Here is a 13,650-nt window from a genome sequence, read left to right as displayed (position 1 = left end):
AAAATAACTCAGACAGAACAATCGGAGAGAAAGAGTCTAACCAAATACCGGCATCACTGAAAGCAGCCAAAGATAACGATACGTCTTTGGGATGGTTATGAGTAATTTTTTTTCTCTAATAGTTAAAATTTTGTTAGCAAAGAAAGTCATGAAGTCATTACTAGTTAAAGTTAATGGAATACTCAGCTCAATAGAGCTCTGACTCTTTGTCAGCCTGGCTACAGTGCTGAAAAGAAACCTGGGGTTGTTCTTATTTTCTTCAATTAGTGATGAGTAGAAAGATGTCCTAGCTTTACGGAGGGCTTTTTTATAGAGCAACAGACTCTTTTTCCAGGCTAAGTGAAGATCTTCTAAATTAGTGAGACGCCATTTCCTCTCCAACTTACGGGTTATCTGCTTTAAGCTACAAGTTTGTGAGTTATACCACGGAGTCAGGCACTTCTGATTTAAAGCTCTCTTTTTTAGAGGAGCTACAGCATCCAAAGTTGTCTTCAATGAGGATGTAAAACTATTGACGAGATACTCTATCTCACTTACAGAGTTTAGGTAGCTACTCTGCACTGTGTTGGTATATGGCATTAGAGAACATAAAGAAGGAATCATATCCTTAAACCTAGTTACAGTGCTTTCTGAAAGATTTCTAGTGTAATGAAACTTATTCCCCACTGCTGGGTAGTCCATCAGAGTAAATGTAAATGTTATTAAGAAATGATCAGACAGAAGGGAGTTTTCAGGGAATACTGTTAAGTCTTCTATTTCCATACCATAAGTCAGAACAAGATCTAAGGTATGATTAAAGTGGTGGGTGGACTCATTTACTTTTTGAGCAAAGCCAATAGAGTCTAATAATAGATTAAATGCAGTGTTGAGGCTGTCATTCTCAGCATCTGTGTGGATGTTGAAATCGCCCACTATAATTATCTTATCTGAGCTAAGCACTAAGTCAGACAAAAGGTCTGAAAATTCACAGAGAAACTCACAGTAACGACCAGGTGGACGATAGATAATAACAAATAAAACTGGTTTTTGGGACTTCCAATTTGGATGGACAAGACTAAGAGTCAAGCTTTCAAATGAATTAAAGCTCTGTCTGGGTTTTTGATTAATTAATAAGCTGGAATGGAAGATTGCTGCTAATCCTCCTCCTCAGCCCGTGCTACGAGCATTCTGACAGTTAGTGTGACTCGGGGGTGCTGACTCATTTAAACTAACATATTCATCCTGCTGTAACCAGGTTTCTGTAAGGCAGAATAAATCAATATGTTGATCAATTATTATATCATTTACCAACAGGGACTTAGAAGAGAGAGACCTAATGTTTAATAGACCACATTTAACTGTTTTAGTCTGTGGTGCAGTTGAAGGTGCTATATTATTTTTTCTTTTGAATTTTTATGCTTAAATAGATTTTTGCTGGTTATTGGTAGTCTGGGAGCAGGCACCGTCTCTACGGGGATGGGGTAATGAGGGGATGGCAGGGGGAGTGAAGCTGCAGAGAGGTGTGTAAGACTACAACTCTGCTTCCTGGTCCCAACCCTGGATAGTCACGGTTTGGAGGATTTAAGAAAATTGGCCAGATTTCTAGAAATGAGAGCTGCTCCATCCAAAGTGGGATGGATGCCGTCTCTCCTAACAAGACCAGTTTTCCCCAGAAGCTTTGCCAATTATCTATGAAGCCTACCTCATTTTTTGGACACCACTCAGACAGCCAGCAATTCAAGGAGAACATGCGGCTAAACATGTCACTCCCGGTCTGATTGGGGAGGGGCCCAGAGAAAACTACAGAGTCCGACATTGTTTTTGCAAAGTTACACACCGATTTAATGTTAATTTTAGTGACCTCCGATTGGCGTAACTGGGTGTCATTACTGCCGACGTGAATTACAATCTTACCAAATTTACGCTTAGCCTTAGCCAGCAGTTTCAAATTTCCTTCAATGTCGCCTGCTCTGGCCCCCGGAAGACAATTGACTATGGTTGCTGGTGTCGCTAACTTCACATTTCGTAAAACAGAGTCGCCAATAACCAGAGTTTGATCCTCGGCGGGTGTGTCGTCGAGTGGGGAAAAACGGTTAGAGATGTGAACGGGTTGGCGGTGTACACAGGGCTTCTGTTTAGAACTACGCTTCCTCCTCACAGTCACCCAGTCAGCCTGCTTTCCCGGCTGCTCGGGATCTGCCAGGGGGTAACTAACGGCGGCTAAGCTACCTTGGTCCGCACCGACTACAGGGGCCTGGCTAGCTGTAGAATTTTCCACGGTGCGGAGCCGAGTCTCCAATTCGCCCAGCCTGGCCTCCAAAGCTACGAATAAGCTACACTTATTACAAGTACCATTACTGCTAAAGGAGGCCGAGGAATAACTAAACATTTCACACCCAGAGCAGAAAAGTGCGGGAGAGACAGGAGAAGCCGCCATGCTAAATCGGCTAAGAGCTAGTAGCTACGCTAAGCTAGCGGATTCCTAAAAACACGCAAAGTGAATAATGTGTAAATAATTTAGAGGTGATTCAGCAGAAGGAGTGCTTTAGTTAAGGCACGTAAAGATTACACTGGGAAACAAATCGTAATCTAGATAACTAGATCAATCTAACTGCGCAGATTAAACAGCTAACAGATACAGAAAAACACCGCTGTGCTCCGGAACAGGAAGTGATACAATACCGCAGTGAGAGCCAACCACCAGTAGAGTCAGTGTGTGTATTGCTGGTTGTTGTGTGTATTGGTGGGGTTGTGGTGTGTATTGTTGGTTGTGTGTATTGTTGGTTGTTGTGTGTATTGTTGGTTGTGTGTATTGGTGGTTGTTGTGTGTATTGGTGGGGTTGTGGTGTGTATTGTTGGTTGTGTGTATTGTTGGTTGTTGTGTGTATTGTTGGTTGTGTGTATTGCTGGTTGTTGTGTGTATTGGTGGGGTTGTGGTGTGTATTGTTGGTTGTGTGTATTGTTGGTTGTTGTGTGTATTGTTGGTTGTGTGTATTGTTGGTTGTTGTGTGTATTGTTGGTTGTTGTGTGTATTGTTGGTTGTGTGTATTGTTGGTTGTTGTGTGTATTGTTGGTTGTGTGTATTGGTGGGGTTGTGGTGTGTATTGTTGGGGGTTGTGGTGTGTACTGTTGGGGGTTGTGGTGTGTATTGTTGGGGGTTGTTGTGTGTATTGTTGGGGGTTGTTGTGTGTACTGTTGGGGGTTGTGGTGTGTACTGTTGGGGTTGTACTGATGATCAGATTCTGTGTACTGCTGGGGTACTGCTGGATCAGGTGACCCTGAACCATCCCTTAGTTATGCTGCTATAGACGTAGACTGCTGGGGGGTTCCCATGATGCACTGTTTCTTTCTCTTTTTGCTCTGTATGCACCACTCTGCATTTAATCATTAGTGATCGATCTCTGCTCCCCTCCACAGCCTGTCTTTTTCCTGGTTCTCTCCTTCAGCCCCAACCAGTCCCAGCAGAAGACTGCCCCTCCCTGAGCCTGGTTCTGCTGGAGGTTTCTTCCTGTTAAAAGGGAGTTTTTCCTTCCCACTGTCGCCAAGTGCTTGCTCACAGGGGGTCGTTTTGACCGTTGGGGTTTTACATAATTATTGTATGGCCTTGCCTTACAATATAAAGCGCCTTGGGGCAACTGTTTGTTGTGATTTGGCGCTATATAAATAAAATTGATTGATTGATTGATTGATTGATTGTTGGGGCTGCTGTGTGTATTGTTGGGGATTGTTGTGTGTATTGTGGGGGTTGTTGTGTGTATTGTTGGAGGTTGTTGTGTGTATTGTTGGAGATTGTTGTGTGTATTGTTGGGGCTGCTGTGTGTATTGTTGGGGCTGCTGTGTGTATTGTTGGAGATTGTTGGAGATTGTTGTGTGTATTGTTGGAGATTGTTGTGTGTATTGTTGGAGATTGTTGTGTGTATAGTTGGAGATTGTTGTGTGTATTGTTGGAGATTGTTGTGTGTATTGTTGGGGATTGTTGTGTGTATTGTTCGAGATTGTTGTGTGTATTGTTGGGGCTGCTGTGTGTATTGTTGGAGATTGTTGTGTGTATTGTTGGGGGTTGTTGTGTGTATTGTTGGGGCTGGTGTGTGTATTGTTGGGGCTGCTGTGTGTATTGTTGGAGATTGTTTTGTGTATTGTTGGAGTTGCTGTGTGTATTGTTGGAGATTGTTGTGTGTATTGTTGGAGATTGTTGTGTGTATTGTTGGGGGTTGTTGTGTGTATTGTTGGAGATTGTTGTGTGTATTGTTGGGGCTGCTGTGTGTATTGTTGGAGATTGTTGTGTGTATTGTTGGGGGTTGTGTGTATTGTTGGGGCTGCTGTGTGTATTGTTGGAGATTGTTGTGTGTATTGTTGGGGGTTGTGTGTATTGTTGGGGCTGCTGTGTGTATTGTTGGAGATTGTTGTGTGTATTGTTGGGGGTTGTGTGTATTGTTGGGGCTGCTGTGTGTATTGTTGGAGATTGTTGTGTGTATTGTTGGGGGTTGTGTGTATTGTTGGGGCTGCTGTGTGTATTGTTGGAGATTGTTGTGTGTATTGTGGGGATTGTTGTGTGTATTGTTGGAGATTGTTGTGTGTATTGTTGGAGATTGTTGTGTGTATAGTTGGAGATTGTTGTGTGTATTGTTGGAGATTGTTGTGTGTATTGTTGGGGATTGTTGTGTGTATTGTTCGAGATTGTTGTGTGTATTGTTGGGGCTGCTGTGTGTATTGTTGGAGATTGTTGTGTGTATTGTTGGGGGTTGTTGTGTGTATTGTTGGGGCTGGTGTGTGTATTGTTGGGGCTGCTGTGTGTATTGTTGGAGCTTGTTTTGTGTATTGTTGGGGCTGCTGTGTGTATTGTTGGAGATTGTTGTGTGTATTGTTGGAGATTGTTGTGTGTATTGTTGGGGGTTGTTGTGTGTATTGTTGGAGATTGTTGTGTGTATTGTTGGGGCTGCTGTGTGTATTGTTGGAGATTGTTGTGTGTATTGTTGGGGGTTGTGTGTATTGTTGGGGCTGCTGTGTGTATTGTTGGAGATTGTTGTGTGTATTGTTGGAGAATGTTGTGTGTATTGTTGGAGCTGCTGTGTGTATTGTTGGAGATTGTTGTGTGTATTGTTGGAGATTGTTGTGTGTATTGTTGGAGATTGTTGTGTGTATTGTTGGGGCTGCTGTGTGTATTGTTGGAGATTGTTGTGTGTATTGTTGGAGATTGTTGTGTGTATTGTTGGAGCTGCTGTGTGTATTGTTGGAGATTGTTGTGTGTATTGTTGGGGATTGTTGTGTGTATTGTTGGAGATTGTTGTGTGTATTGTTGGGGGTTGTTGTGTGTATTGTTGGAGATTGTTGGAGATTGTTGTGTGTATTGTTGGAGATTGTTGTGTGTATTGTTGGAGATTGTTGTGTGTATTGTTGGGGATTGTTGTGTGTATTGTTGGAGATTGTTGGGGATTGTTGTGTGTATTGTTGGGAATTGTTGTGTGTATTGTTGGAGATTGTTGTGTGTATTGTTGGAGATTGTTGTGTGTATTGTTGGGGGTTGTTGTGTGTATTGTTGGAGATTGTTGTGTGTATTGTTGGAGATTGTTGTGTGTATTGTTGGAGATTGTTGTGTGTATTGTTGGGGATTGTTGTGTGTATTGTTGGAGATTGTTGGGGATTGTTGTGTGTATTGTTGGAGATTGTTGTGTGTATTGTTGGAGATTGTTGTGTGTATTGTTGGAGATTGTTGTGTGTATTGTTGGAGATTGTTGTGTGTATTGTTCGAGATTGTTGTGTGTATTGTTGGAGATTGTTGTGTGTATTGTTCGAGATTGTTGTGTGTATTGTTGGGGCTGCTGTGTGTATTGTTGGAGATTGTTGTGTGTATTGTTGGGGCTGGTGTGTGTATTGTTGGGGCTGCTGTGTGTATTGTTGGAGAATGTTTTGTGTATTGTTGGGGCTGCTGTGTGTATTGTTGGAGATTGTTGGGGATTGTTGTGTGTATTGTTGGGGGTTGTTGTGTGTATTGTTGGAGATTGTTGTGTGTATTGTTGGGGGTTGTTGTGTGTATTGTTGGAGATTGTTGTGTGTATTGTTGGGGGTTGTTGTGTGTATTGTTGGGGCTGCTGTGTGTATTGTTGGGGCTGCTGTGTGTATTGTTGGAGATTGTTGTGTGTATTGTTGGGGCTGCTGTGTGTATTGTTGGAGAATGTTGTGTGTATTGTTGGAGATTGTTGTGTGTATTGTTGGGGCTGCTGTGTGTATTGTTGGAGATTGTTGTGTGTATTGTTGGAGATTGTTGTGTGTATTGTTGGAGCTGCTGTGTGTATTGTTGGAGATTGTTGTGTGTATTGTTGGGGATTGTTGTGTGTATTGTTGGAGATTGTTGTGTGTATTGTTGGGGCTGCTGTGTGTATTGTTGGAGATTGTTGTGTGTATTGTTGGAGCTGCTGTGTGTATTGTTGGAGATTGTTGTGTGTATTGTTGGGGATTGTTGTGTGTATTGTTGGAGATTGTTGTGTGTATTGTTGGGGGTTGTTGTGTGTATTGTTGGGGATTGTTGTGTGTATTGTTGGAGATTGTTGTGAATATTGTTGGGGGTTGTTGTGTGTATTGTTGGAGATTGTTGTGTGTATTGTTGGGGGTTGTTGTGTATATTGTTGGAGATTGTTGTGTGTATTGTTGGGGGTTGTTGTGTGTATTGTTGGAGATTGTTGTGTGTATTGTTGGAGATTGTTGTGTGTATTGTTGGAGATTGTTGTGTGTATTGTTGGAGCTGCTGTGTGTATTGTTGGAGATTGTTGTGTGTATTGTTGGGGATTGTTGTGTGTATTGTTGGAGATTGTTGTGTGTATTGTTGGGGCTGCTGTGTGTATTGTTGGAGATTGTTGTGTGTATTGTTGGAGCTGCTGTGTGTATTGTTGGAGATTGTTGTGTGTATTGTTGGAGATTGTTGTGTGTATAGTTGGAGATTGTTGTGTGTATTGTTGGAGATTGTTGTGTGTATTGTTGGGGATTGTTGTGTGTATTGTTCGAGATTGTTGTGTGTATTGTTGGGGCTGCTGTGTGTATTGTTGGAGATTGTTGTGTGTATAGTTGGAGATTGTTGTGTGTATTGTTGGAGATTGTTGTGTGTATTGTTGGGGGTTGTTGTGTGTATTGTTGGGGCTGGTGTGTGTATTGTTGGGGCTGCTGTGTGTATTGTTGGAGATTGTTTTGTGTATTGTTGGAGCTGCTGTGTGTATTGTTGGAGATTGTTGTGTGTATTGTTGGAGATTGTTGTGTGTATTGTTGGGGGTTGTTGTGTGTATTGTTGGAGATTGTTGTGTGTATTGTTGGGGCTGCTGTGTGTATTGTTGGAGATTGTTGTGTGTACTGTTGGGGGTTGTGTGTATTGTTGGGGCTGCTGTGTGTATTGTTGGAGATTGTTGTGTGTATTGTTGGGGGTTGTGTGTATTGTTGGGGCTGCTGTGTGTATTGTTGGAGATTGTTGTGTGTATTGTTGGGGGTTGTGTGTATTGTTGGGGCTGCTGTGTGTATTGTTGGAGATTGTTGTGTGTATTGTTGGGGGTTGTGTGTATTGTTGGGGCTGCTGTGTGTATTGTTGGAGATTGTTGTGTGTATTGTGGGGATTGTTGTGTGTATTGTTGGAGATTGTTGTGTGTATTGTTGGAGATTGTTGTGTGTATAGTTGGAGATTGTTGTGTGTATTGTTGGAGATTGTTGTGTGTATTGTTGGGGATTGTTGTGTGTATTGTTCGAGATTGTTGTGTGTATTGTTGGGGCTGCTGTGTGTATTGTTCGAGATTGTTGTGTGTATTGTTGGGGGTTGTTGTGTGTATTGTTGGGGCTGGTGTGTGTATTGTTGGGGCTGCTGTGTGTATTGTTGGAGCTTGTTTTGTGTATTGTTGGGGCTGCTGTGTGTATTGTTGGAGATTGTTGTGTGTATTGTTGGAGATTGTTGTGTGTATTGTTGGGGGTTGTTGTGTGTATTGTTGGAGATTGTTGTGTGTATTGTTGGGGCTGCTGTGTGTATTGTTGGAGATTGTTGTGTGTATTGTTGGGGGTTGTTGTGTGTATTGTTGGGGCTGCTGTGTGTATTGTTGGAGATTGTTGTGTGTATTGTTGGAGAATGTTGTGTGTATTGTTGGAGCTGCTGTGTGTATTGTTGGAGATTGTTGTGTGTATTGTTGGAGATTGTTGTGTGTATTGTTGGAGATTGTTGTGTGTATTGTTGGGGCTGCTGTGTGTATTGTTGGAGATTGTTGTGTGTATTGTTGGAGATTGTTGTGTGTATTGTTGGAGCTGCTGTGTGTATTGTTGGAGATTGTTGTGTGTATTGTTGGGGATTGTTGTGTGTATTGTTGGAGATTGTTGTGTGTATTGTTGGGGGTTGTTGTGTGTATTGTTGGAGATTGTTGGAGATTGTTGTGTGTATTGTTGGAGATTGTTGTGTGTATTGTTGGAGATTGTTGTGTGTATTGTTGGGGATTGTTGTGTGTATTGTTGGAGATTGTTGGGGATTGTTGTGTGTATTGTTGGGAATTGTTGTGTGTATTGTTGGAGATTGTTGTGTGTATTGTTGGAGATTGTTGTGTGTATTGTTGGGGGTTGTTGTGTGTATTGTTGGAGATTGTTGTGTGTATTGTTGGAGACTGTTGTGTGTATTGTTGGAGATTGTTGTGTGTATTGTTGGGGATTGTTGTGTGTATTGTTGGAGATTGTTGGGGATTGTTGTGTGTATTGTTGGAGATTGTTGTGTGTATTGTTGGAGATTGTTGTGTGTATTGTTGGAGATTGTTGTGTGTATTGTTCGAGATTGTTGTGTGTATTGTTGGAGATTGTTGTGTGTATTGTTCGAGATTGTTGTGTGTATTGTTGGGGCTGCTGTGTGTATTGTTGGAGATTGTTGTGTGTATTGTTGGGGCTGGTGTGTGTATTGTTGGGGCTGCTGTGTGTATTGTTGGAGAATGTTTTGTGTATTGTTGGGGCTGCTGTGTGTATTGTTGGAGATTGTTGGGGATTGTTGTGTGTATTGTTGGGGGTTGTTGTGTGTATTGTTGGAGATTGTTGTGTGTATTGTTGGGGGTTGTTGTGTGTATTGTTGGAGATTGTTGTGTGTATTGTTGGGGGTTGTTGTGTGTATTGTTGGAGATTGTTGTGTGTATTGTTGGGGGTTGTTGTGTGTATTGTTGGGGCTGCTGTGTGTATTGTTGGGGCTGCTGTGTGTATTGTTGGAGATTGTTGTGTGTATTGTTGGGGCTGCTGTGTGTATTGTTGGAGAATGTTGTGTGTATTGTTGGAGATTGTTGTGTGTATTGTTGGGGCTGCTGTGTGTATTGTTGGAGATTGTTGTGTGTATTGTTGGAGATTGTTGTGTGTATTGTTGGAGCTGCTGTGTGTATTGTTGGAGATTGTTGTGTGTATTGTTGGGGATTGTTGTGTGTATTGTTGGAGATTGTTGTGTGTATTGTTGGGGCTGCTGTGTGTATTGTTGGAGATTGTTGTGTGTATTGTTGGAGCTGCTGTGTGTATTGTTGGAGATTGTTGTGTGTATTGTTGGGGATTGTTGTGTGTATTGTTGGAGATTGTTGTGTGTATTGTTGGGGGTTGTTGTGTGTATTGTTGGGGATTGTTGTGTGTATTGTTGGAGATTGTTGTGAATATTGTTGGGGGTTGTTGTGTGTATTGTTGGAGATTGTTGTGTGTATTGTTGGGGGTTGTTGTGTATATTGTTGGAGATTGTTGTGTGTATTGTTGGGGGTTGTTGTGTGTATTGTTGGAGATTGTTGTGTGTATTGTTGGAGATTGTTGTGTGTATTGTTGGAGATTGTTGTGTGTATTGTTGGAGATTGTTGGAGATTGTTGTGTGTATTGTTGGGGATTGTTGTGTGTATTGTTGGAGATTGTTGGAGATTGTTGTGTGCATTGTTGGGGATTGTTGTGTGTATTGTTGGAGATTGTTGGAGATTGTTGTGTGTATTGTTGGGGATTGTTGTGTGTATTGTTGGAGATTGTTGGAGATTGTTGTGTGTATTGTTGGAGATTGTTGTGTGTATTGTTGGAAATTGTTGGAGATTGTTGTGTGTATTGTTGGAGATTGTTGTGTGTATTGTTGGAGATTGTTGTGTGTATTGTTGGAGATTGTTGGAGATTGTTGTGTGTATTGTTGGAGATTGTTGTGTGTATTGTTGGGGATTGTTGTGTGTATTGTTGGGGATTGTTGTGTGTATTGTTGGGGATTGTTGTGTGTATTGTTGGAGATTGTTGTGTGTATTGTTGGAGATTGTTGTGTGTATTGTTGGGGGTTGTTGTGTGTATTGTTGGGGATTGTTGTGTGTATTGTTGGAGATTGTTGGAGATTGTTGTGTGTATTGTTGGGGATTGTTGTGTGTATTGTTGGAGATTGTTGGAGATTGTTGTGTGTATTGTTGGAGATTGTTGTGTGTATTGTTGGAAATTGTTGGAGATTGTTGTGTGTATTGTTGGAAATTGTTGGGGATTGTTGTGTGTATTGTTGGAGATTGTTGTGTGTATTGTTGGAAATTGTTGGGGATTGTTGTGTGTATTGTTGGAGATTGTTGGAGATTGTTGTGTGTATTGTTGGAGATTGTTGTGTGTATTGTTGGAAATTGTTGGAGATTGTTGTGTGTATTGTTGGAGATTGTTGTGTGTATTGTTGGAGATTGTTGGAGATTGTTGTGTGTATTGTTGGAGATTGTTGTGTGTATTGTTGGGGATTGTTGTGTGTATTGTTGGGGATTGTTGTGTGTATTGTTGGGGATTGTTGTGTGTATTGTTGGAGATTGTTGTGTGTATTGTTGGAGATTGTTGTGTGTATTGTTGGGGGTTGTTGTGTGTATTGTTGGGGATTGTTGTGTGTATTGTTGGAGATTGTTGGAGATTGTTGTGTGTATTGTTGGGGATTGTTGTGTGTATTGTTGGAGATTGTTGGAGATTGTTGTGTGTATTGTTGGAGATTGTTGTGTGTATTGTTGGGGATTGTTGTGTGTATTGTTGGGGATTGTTGTGTGTATTGTTGGGGATTGTTGTGTGTATTGTTGGAGATTGTTGTGTGTATTGTTGGGGATTGTTGTGTGTATTGTTGGGGGTTGTTGTGTGTATTGTTGGGGGTTGTTGTGTGTATTGTTGGGGGTTGTTGTGTGTATTGTTGGAGATTGTTGTGTGTATTGTTGGGGCTGCTGTGTGTATTGGAGATTGTTGTGTGTATTGTTGGAGATTGTTGTGTGTATTGTTGGGGGTTGTTATGTGTATTGTTGGAGATTGTTGTGTGTATTGTTGGAGATTGTTGTGTGTATTGTTGGGGATTGTTGTGTGTATTGTTGGGGCTGCTGTGTGTATTGTTGGAGATTGTTGTGTGTATTGTTGGGGCTGCTGTGTGTATTGTTGGAGATTGTTGTGTGTATTGTTGGGGCTGCTGTGTGTATTGGAGATTGTTGTGTGTATTGTTGGAGATTGTTGTGTGTATTGTTGGGGGTTGTTGTGTGTATTGTTGGAGATTGTTGTGTGTATTGTTGGAGATTGTTGTGTGTATTGTTGGGGATTGTTGTGTGTATTGTTGGGGCTGCTGTGTGTATTGTTGGAGATTGTTGTGTGTATTGTTGGGGCTGCTGTGTGTATTGGAGATTGTTGTGTGTATTGTTGGAGATTGTTGTGTGTATTGTTGGAGATTGTTGTGTGTATTGTTGGGGCTGCTGTGTGTATTGTTGGAGATTGTTGTGTGTTGTTGGGGCTGCTGTGTGTATTGGAGATTGTTGTGTGTTGTTGGGGCTGCTGTGTGTATTGGAGATTGTTGTGTGTATTGTTGGGGATTGTTGTGTGTTGACCTTAAGCTGCTGTTTGAGGCATTCTCTGTCCCAGGTTGAGGCGTTTGCTCGTATCACGCTGAGGATGGGGTGCCAGTCTTCTGACAGGTCGGAGCCTTCGGTGACAGAAGCCAAGACCCTGACCCGCCGGTCGCTGCTGCCTTTGGGAACACCTCGGACATACAGAGACTGCTTCCCCACGTCACTGAGCGGGTTCAGGTACAAACTGTACAAGGACATGACACAAAGGTCCATGAGGAAATATGAGTGGTGGTCAATGTTCATGTCATTCAACCTCTGACATACAAACTGTGGAACTCAACAAGCTGGTAGAACTGGCAGAAATAAAAGTATGAGGGAAAGCTGAAGAAGTATGCCTCCTACAGTAAGATCCTTCCGTGAATCTCATGTCTGCTTCAACTTTGGAATGTTCTCCACCCGACAGTGCCGTCACTTTTCAATGTAGTCACCTTCTGTTTCCACACATTTGTGCCAACCCTGGGCAGGTTTTTTCATCCCGTCAGTGCAGAAATCAAGCACAAGTCCACGTAAGTTGACATCTTTTGACTACATGCTCTGCAAAGGTGTTTCTGTGCACGCCTGAAATTGTTGGTGAAAAAAGTTCAAAGCAGCAACAGTCTAGAAGTGAAGGACTATTGTCCAACCAGCTTCACTTCTGTATCCTGCTTATTGAAAAAAACATTTTGGAGGTAAAACTCCTTAGCTGACCCTCATAACTCATTACATTAACTTTTCTAGGAATAAAATAAGTTGCTGGATCTTCAGTGTTTGAAGTCTGTCTTACTTGTTTTGACTGCAATAAAAAAACAAATCTTGATTAAATTAAAGTGTGTATCATGAGTAAATGAAATGTCAAATGAGCTGACTATTCTAAATAAATAAAGTTATGAAAATATTGTTGTATTATGTTTTATTTTTGGTGTCATATGTCCTGAAAAATTGTTTTTTTTTTTATACTGTGCTTCAGACAGATGGCACACGTGAAGCCTAGCACAGCGTAAGAATGGTCTTCAAAACACAGATTTTATCCTTTCATGCAGCCAGGAGAAAACTCTTAAAGCATGTTTCCTCACCTGAAAGTGTGGAACCGACCCTGTTTGTGGTTTGCGCCATGGCGTCGGATCATATCATGCTAAGCTAAGATGCTACTTGTGGGACACAGTCTCGCTGAAGAAGCCACTTCTGTGGTCACAGATTTGGACAGAAAGGTGGTGACGAGTGGCTGCTCTTAACAGGACAGACGGTGTCACGTTAAGATGAGCTCCACTACACATGCACACACATGCGCACCTTTTTCTACCCTGGACTTTAACACCTCAAACGTTGAGTTGAGCTATCTCTCCTGTTACCGCGCAACTGCGCATGCGCACCTCTTTCTACCCAGGACTTTAACACCTCACCTGTGGACTTGAGCTCCCCCACCAAAGGAAACCCATGTAAGTTTTGTCTTTACATAAAAATACAGCAATGTGTCTTTTCAATTTGAAAAAGCAAAGATTTACATGAACGCTGTCCAAGGCTGACACCAGGCCCGCAGCTACTGTCAGAGGCTGCCCGTGGGTACATCGGAGGCCACCAACAGGCCCACAGCTACCTGCCAAAGGGTGCACCTGAAAACGCCAGAGGTCTGTGCATCAGGAGCACGAGTCAGTTAGAACACTTTGAATCAATCAATCAATCAATTTTTTTTTATATAGCGCCAAATCACAACAAACAGTTGCCCCAAGGTGCTTTATATTGTAAGGCAAAGCCATACAATAATTACGTAAAAACCCCAACGGTCAAAACGACCCCCTGTGAGCAAGCACTTGGCTACAGTGGGAAGGAAAAACTCCCTTTTAACAGGAAGAAACCTCCAGCA

The 13,650-nt window shown here is 42.0% G+C and overlaps 1 protein-coding gene across 1 annotated transcript in view; it reads right to left on the bottom strand.

Annotated features, from left to right (window-relative positions):
- The window catches only part of nlrx1 (NLR family member X1), a 234,195-nt gene that overhangs the window by 20,828 nt on the left and 199,717 nt on the right, over positions 1–13,650 (bottom strand). The window contains exon 10 of the mRNA XM_034168712.1: positions 11,790–11,994. Coding sequence (XP_034024603.1) covers positions 11,790–11,994 — 205 coding nt within the window. The remainder of the gene's footprint in view (positions 1–11,789; positions 11,995–13,650) is intronic.

The sequence above is a fragment of the Thalassophryne amazonica genome, chromosome 4, assembly GCF_902500255.1.
Source record: "Thalassophryne amazonica chromosome 4, fThaAma1.1, whole genome shotgun sequence".
NCBI classification, from domain to species: domain Eukaryota; kingdom Metazoa; phylum Chordata; class Actinopteri; order Batrachoidiformes; family Batrachoididae; genus Thalassophryne; species Thalassophryne amazonica.
Note: the sequence above shows the minus strand (reverse complement) of the source record. Positions and strands in the feature narration are given on the sequence as shown.